This window comes from Egretta garzetta, unplaced genomic scaffold (genome assembly GCF_000687185.1).
Source record: "Egretta garzetta isolate BGI_Z169 unplaced genomic scaffold, ASM68718v1 scaffold270, whole genome shotgun sequence".
Taxonomy (NCBI): domain Eukaryota; kingdom Metazoa; phylum Chordata; class Aves; order Pelecaniformes; family Ardeidae; genus Egretta; species Egretta garzetta.
In genome coordinates, this window is record NW_009258274.1 from 1,061,521 (window position 1) to 1,068,788 (window position 7,268).

At 61.1% G+C, this 7,268-nt stretch overlaps 1 protein-coding gene across 1 annotated transcript in view; it reads right to left on the minus strand.

Annotated features, from left to right (window-relative positions):
- The window catches only part of SYNPO (synaptopodin), a 13,447-nt gene extending 10,116 nt beyond the window's left edge, over nt 1–3,331 (minus strand). Inside the window, exon 1 of the mRNA XM_035891044.1 lies at nt 2,887–3,331. Coding sequence (XP_035746937.1) covers nt 2,887–3,331 — 445 coding nt within the window. The remainder of the gene's footprint in view (nt 1–2,886) is intronic.
- Nucleotides 3,332–7,268: the final 3,937 nt, after the last annotated feature.

The window sequence follows — 7,268 nt, forward strand, 5'->3', positions numbered from 1 at the left end:
GGGCACCCCCTGACCCCATCCTGGGGCACCCCCTTGCCCAGCCCCGCACATCCCCTTACCCCTGCCGCGCACCTCTCCCTTACCCACCCCTGAGCATCCCCCTACCCAGCCCTGAGCATCTCCCCTACCCAGCCCTGAGCATCCCCCTACCCACCCCTGAGCATCCCCCTACCCAGATCTGAGCATCTCCCCTACCCAGCCCTGAGCATCTCCCCTACCCAGACCTGAGCATCCCCTTACCCAATCCTGAGCATCCCCCCTGAGCATCCCCCCTACCCCATCCCTCACCCCCTCTCCCTCCTCCCAGCACTGCTGGGGACCCGCAGCACCTTCCTTGGTGGGGCAGCAGGGCCTCCCCTTGCTGCCGGTTTCCTCCGCACCTAAAGAGTTGGGGCACTTGGAGCTGGGCAAAAATCCAGCACCGGTGTCACCGCCCTGGGGACCCATGGGGAAGAGCACTGAAAGCCCTCTGCCCGAGGTGGTCAGTTCCGCATGACGGGGGGGGACAGCAGCCCTGGGAGAGAGGATTCCTGGGGAGCCAGCATCGCCTCCCCCCTCCAGCACCCCACTCCCGCTGGGGCTGCAGAGCTCCCGGGCACTGCTGCGGGTGGGACCAGCCTCACCCTCTTCCCGCTCCTGTCCACACCGCAGGATGAGCTCTTGGCCTTATTTTTTGCCTTTCTAATTTCCTTTCTTCCTGCCCTTTTTGCTTTTTTGTGCATTTCTGGTTTTTGAGGGAGACTGGCGCTGGCTCGGCAGCCCCCAGGGAGCGAAACCTTCCATTTATTTGCACACCAGACAGAGAAACCAGTCCTGCCTCCTGCATCTCCCAGCCGCTGTCTCTACCTGGGGCTCCTGTGCTCCCCAGCCTGCCCTGAGAGGTGCCAACCAGCTTGGGCCGCTGTGCCGGATATTTGGGAGCAGCCAGCCTGGCCTTGGGCTGCTGGACGGGGACCAAAGGGGCACCCGGGACCTGCATGGGTGGCTCTGCACCGCTCAGGGGGCACCTGCTTGGCTCCCAGCTCGCAGGCAGCCGCTGTCTCTACCTGGGGCTCCTGTGCTCCCCAGCCTGCCCTGAGAGGTACCAACCAGCTTGGGCCGCTGTGCCGGATATTTGGGAGCAGCCAGCCTGGCCTTGGGCTGCTGGACGGGGACCAAAGGGGCACCCGGGACCTGCATGGGTGGCTCTGCACCGCTCAGGGGGCACCTGCTTGGCTCCCAGCTCGCAGGACCATCCCTCCACGATTTTGGGTGCAGATGGATGCACCCCTTTCTCTTGCAGGAGTTGCGTGTGTGTGTGTGTATTTTACCCCCAGCCAGCTAAGAAGAAGAGGAGCAAATCCCCAACACCCCCAGGGATGCTCCGGCAAACACCCTGCTGCAGAGGCGGCTCCTGCGCAGGGACCTGCCTGCCCTTCCTCCTCTGCCACCATCCCTGCTCTGAACCAAACCTCTCCTTCGCAAACCTGCAGGGTTTTTATGCAAGGTCCCAGCACTGCTGCCAGTGCTCAGGACCCTCAGCAACATCCTGCCAGGAGGCTCTGGAAAGTCTGACGGGTCCCGCAGGCAGCGGCTGGTGGTGATCTCACTTGGAGGGGGAGGAAACGGGACAGACAAACTCTTTCCAACAAACCTGTTGAGTTACTTTAAAATTCCAGGCTGGCAGCAAAAGCCCTGGATGGTGGCGCGGGTTAGGAAAATGCTGAGCCTGGACAGAGTCAGGCCTGACCTTTCCCCGCCGCAGATCTGCCAGCCCAGAGCAGAGAGAGATATGGGAAGAGTATTTGGGTCTGCCTGGTTTGTGTGCTGAGCCCTGAAACACGACGCCCGTGCGGCCAGCGGAGCTGCTGGGCAGCAGCAAGCCAAAGGGTTTTGCTGAGCTTCCCAGCCCCTGTACCATCCAGGGAGCCGCTGGTTTTGAGGACATCTGACACCCCAGAAAGGCGGGGGACAGATTCAGGACACCAGGTTCATGTTGAGCATCCCCAGCCGGTCTCGTCCCTCCCCATCCTGGGGGCTGCTTTGGGAAAACCAGGCTCTGAGCAGAGCAGCAGCGTCCGATAAGTCCATCCCTCGGGGACGGTGACACACCTGCCCCGGCGCCGCGTGGCAGCTGAGATAGCAGCTGGGCAGGAGCAAAATAGAAAGGGTGGAAGCGGGGTTTAAAAATGGCTCCGATGCCTGTAAGAGGATGGGTCTAATCCTGTGGGAGCATCTCCCCCGGGTGGGGAGGTCTGGCTGCGGGAGCGGCCGTGGTCACCCTTGATATGCGCCTGTATTTGTGTCACCGTGGCCAAAGGGACAGTGGCCAAGAGGAATGGCTGCAAAACAGGGCTGTGAAGCGAGGCGACGGCAAAGAGCATTGTAGGAACCAACCAGCCTGAAATAAAGCGCTTAATTTTGAAAACAGCAACTAAAAGAGGGATGGCCCTGAGCCAGGTAACGAATGCTTGGCCATCCCCGCCCCGACCGAGCAGGGAGTGGTGTCCCTTGTCCCAGGCAGTGCCCCAGGAGCTGGTCCTGGTCACCCCCCCTTTCAGCAGGGTCCCGTCGAGCCCCGAGGCCCCAGGGTGGAAGCCCACCCCACTCGTGCCACACTCAGGGTTCGGTTGAGCTCTGGGGCCACAGGAACCCACCCCCTGCCTTCCCAGCCTCCTCCTGAGAAAAGCCACGGGTTCCTCCTTATTTTTAAGGCCAGAGAGATCATCTCAAGCTAAAAAAGTCCCAGCAGCTCGCTGGGAGCCAGGGACCTCTAACTCAGCGGAGGTCCTGCCCTGGGAAGAGCCGGGCGTTCCCACTGCTGTGCTGGGCAGCAGCAGCTCCGGCACTGGGATCACAGCAGTGCTTTTTGGGGTGCGAGGTGGTGCCAAAGGGGGTTTCTCTTACCTGCTTTCCTCAGCTCGCCGGTGGGGTTGATGAGGACCCGTTGGATCTTCACCACTTTCCACTCCTGGCTGGGGTCAGCTACAGGGGTGGCCGCTGCGGGGGGCAGCTCTGGGGCAGAGCCAGGGCATTTTGGGGGGGCTGCGGGCTCAGCCACTGAGGCCAGGTTGCTGCCATCCAGTGCAGGGTCCGGCGCAGCCCCGTTGAGCCCTGTCCCTCCCAGTGGCCCCAACCATCCCTCCTGCTCGACCAGCTCGGAGGCAGGAGCATCCTGGAGCTGTCGGCACCTCTGCCCCCCTCTGCTCCCCGTCTCCTGTCGGCAGCCAGTGTTCCCTTCGGCATCCCTCTCGGCCATCCCGCAGACACACAGGTTTTGCGCAGCCTCAACGGGTGTGGGGCAGCTGGGCTGGGTTTGCAGGCAGGGCTGCCGGAGCGTTGCCTTCAGCATCTTTGCTGCTTTCCCTCGCTGGCACTCCACCGCCTTTCAAACCCCTTCCGCATGGCCAGGGTCTGGGTCCTCCCCGGCAGCGTCCCTCGGAGCACGGCAGTGTCCGAGAGGGAAGGTGGCCACGTGCCGGGCGCAAGCCCAGCTTTACTCCTCTTGCAGGCAGGAGGACCAGGCACGATGCCACAGGAGCGGGCAGCTTTTGGAGACCCAGCCACAGGGATTTGCCTGGAGGACACACGTCGCCAAAGAGGATTTTGCAGGAATTTCTCTTGTCCAGGTGGGCAGAGGAGCAGCATCTAAAGACCTGTGTGAAAGGAAGGGGGAGCATTGAGGATGATCGTGCGTGCACTGATTTCCTCTGCCTGCAGCCAGTGGAGCAGGTCTGGGCGTCCCCAGCCTGGGCTCCAGCCCCAGCACCACTCCCCACAAGGAAGGATCCCCTGAGATGCAAACACTCCAATCCAGCTCATTTGGAAATGCCCCCCACAGCCACCCCAGCAGCCCCCCCAATGCCACGCAGGGCTGGAGCAGGGTGCCCGGCTCCCTTTGCTTTAGGAGCCCAGATGTGGCCACAGAGACCCCCCCCTTTGTGGCCAGTGCTGGGGGACGGTTGCTGCTCAGGAGGTGGGAGCGCTGAGGGAAGAAGCCTGTTCCTTCAGACAGGGATGTGCTTGGGGCTAGCAGGAGCTCTGGCTCCCACCTCCATCCCGCTGGGAAGTGAAATTGCCAGCATCCAGCTACCAAAGCCATGTTTAACCACTGCGTGACTCACGCGGTGCTGGGACAAGCGCAGGCAGACCCGCTTCCCTTCTGCTGAGCGTAAATCCTGCTGAATGGAGAAAAAAAGACACAGCCAAGAGGCGAGGTGTCAGCTGGGAGAGGGGGATGTCATCGCTCCCGGGGCAGGATACGGGTTACAGCATACGGGGGAAATTCCTGCGCCGTGAGTCCTCTGCAGCCACGCAGCCCGGCGTTGCCCGGCCACAAGCACTGCAAGGCTAGGTCCCAGGGAAGCGCCCGCCAGGCACTGCTGGGAGACCCACAGAGCCCATGGCACACGGGCCGTGATGGATTTCCCAGCCTAACAGCTGGCCGAGGAGGAAAAGTGGTTTCTGCTCGACCCCAAATCCTCCATGAGTTATTGCAAGATTTTTCAGTGAAATAAGAAAATGCACTAGGTCGATGCTGCGGGCTGAGCTCAGGCAGGAATACACCCTGAAGCTTCATCTGGGGCTCACACAGCTTGTCTGCCAAACTGTTCCCGTCCTTAGCAAGGTTATTTTGGAAATGAAGGCAGATTTGAAAACAGCCAGTGGAGGCTTTGCTGCCGAACAGGCACTCAGGCATTTCCCAAATGCAAGGCTGCATTTTTTTGGGAATGCCCAAAGGAAATCTTCTGCCCTTTCTGAAATCCCTCCTCCTGCCTTGCTCTGCTGCAATTATTCAACACGGATTTGCAAGGAGATCCTGGGGGGAAAATTTCGATGTTTCTCTCTGAAAAAGGAATCTCACCCCGCTCTTTACGTAATTCGGGGCCCCAGTAGTTGCAGGAAGCCACCCACATCTTTCCTTAGAAACATGGCAAGTTGTGGGAGCTGGAAGGTGCTGCCTTATCTCAAATGAGGACAAAGAGAAAGCTGCTGAAAATAGCCCCAGCCCAGCCTGGGTCAGCAGAGATCCTCTCCGAGAGGCTCTGCTGCCCTCCTGCTCCCGCCCCCTCGCCCCATTCCTAGGGAGAAGGTTTCTTGGGAGGCACGATTCCCACCCATCCTACATCGGAGCTGCCTTGACAGTTTGCTGAGTGAGCCTGTACCGCCCTGAACACCATCTTCCAAAGCCACCCCCTTCCATTTTGGGAGCGCTTTCTGCAGATGGGCATATCCCAGGGATGGGTGCCCACGATCCTGGCGTTCCCTGGGCAAACCCCTCCTTGATGAGACCTGAGCAGCGGCATTCCCCGAGGACACACTGCGGGGATGGGGCCGCCCACGCTGCCAAAATACCAAGTCACGAGTCTGCTGCCTCGCTGGGGGCCAGTCTGAGCCCGGCACCGCGGCGGGGGAACGGTGGTGGAGCTGCTGGCAGAGTGGCTGCCTTCCCCCTGGGACACGGCTCGGGCTCTGCAAGCAGCACAGGAAGGGAATATTTATGGGTAACGTGCATGTCTAGCAAAGGCCGTGGGGCTGATCCTGTCTGCTCAAAGACCGGCCGGGTAGGACGGGTATACACGCCCCGGGTGCATCATTGCACCAGCAAAGAGGAGCAGCATCACCAGCCACATCCAACAAAACCAGGCTGAGATGGCAACCGCCCACCTGTGCAGACCCCCACCTGCAGAATGAAGCTGTAAAGGGGCGAGGGTCATTCTGGGGACAGTTTCAGATGTGCAGCACCAAGCTGGGGAGCAAGGGATGCTCAAGTTGGGTGCTGGTGCCCAGCTCACAGCCCCAAACCAGCCATGCCCCCCCCAGGGGAAGCCCCTCACGCTCCCTGGCAGCAGCGAGTCCCTACGAGAAGCTGCAAAATGGTGCCAGGGGAGGAAAGAATAAAAAAAATAAATAAATTCTTCAATTCACAAAGTGCTAAAATCTGGCGGCAGTGAGACCTTTTGCTCGGCTATCTTTCCCTGCCCACTCGCTGGCGGGTTATGCACAGCCCCCCTGCCTGCCTTTCTCACCCCCTGCCCCCCCCCCGCCATTGAAAAAAGGAAAACTAAAGTTAACTTTCCACCTCCCACACAAATATTTTTGGCAGGCGTTGCTGGCATTCAGGCTCCCGAGCCTGAGGGAGACCGGGCCTGCAGAAAGCCTTCGCCTCCATCTGCTCCCGGCACCCACCCGGGGGACCCAGGGGACCGCGGTGGCCTGGGCTGGTCCTGTCCCAGCCACAGTGCAGGGGCAGGAGGTGGCACAGCTGTAAAAAAATGGGGTGCACCTCCAGGACAGCCCTGGGGACCACAGGTGGCCTGGCCATAGGGATCCCACAGAGCGGGGGTTGGATTTGCACCCACGCCTGAGCTCTGGTCCCCGTTTTCCCGTGTTGTCCCCAGCCACATCACTGTCCAGCACTTGGTTTTCATCATCACTAAGGGGTGCGAAAGCTGCCCCCAGCACCGCGGGGGCTCTCGGGTTTCCCCCAGGTCAGGCAGCGGGTGGCTGTCACTCAGGCAGGACCCTGCTCTCCAGACTTGCAGTCCCCAGCTCCGGTCACAAGATCGGCTCCGTCCCTTTCCAAAATAGCCCAGCCACAACCTATACATCTGGGGATCTTCACACCTTTCCTGTGCCAGCAGCTGAATGTCCCTCGGGGGAGCTGGGCACCTTCCTTCACCCCCCCCCCGTGCCACAGGTTTCCCCCGTGGCACCACACGGGGCAAAGCGCCTGGGTCAGCTGCATCCCCAAAGGGCAACCACATGTCCCCGGGGGGGCCCCGTCTTTCTTTAAGGGAGCACGGGCGCAGCTGATACTGGAGACGTCTTTGCGGTGTAGCTGTCACCCAGCGGCATTTGGAGCCGTGCCTGGGTCACCCTGTGCCCGCACTCTCTCCCATCTGCTGCAATCCAATATCCCCCCCTGCTCCCTGGGTACCTGGCCGGGATATGCTGCCAAGATGCCTGCCAGGAGGTGTGGGGGGGGAGCATGGCCAAGCTGACGGCGGGGAGACCCCCCTGCACCAGGACCCCACTGCTAAGCCGTAAAGCCTTGCAGGGCTGGGGCCAGCTCGGTGTCACCCTATGCCACCCCGACATCCTCCCATGGGAGATGGGGACTGCTCCCAGCAGGGAGGGGGTGGCAATGGGAGGGATGCAGCCAGGCTGTGTGGGAAGGATGGAGAAAAACCTTCCCCGCAGGGGCCAAAGGCTCTCTGAGGGGCTCCAGCACCCAGGGAAGGGGCTCAAGGGAATTGTGATTGATACCCTGGAAATCCCTTCCAGGA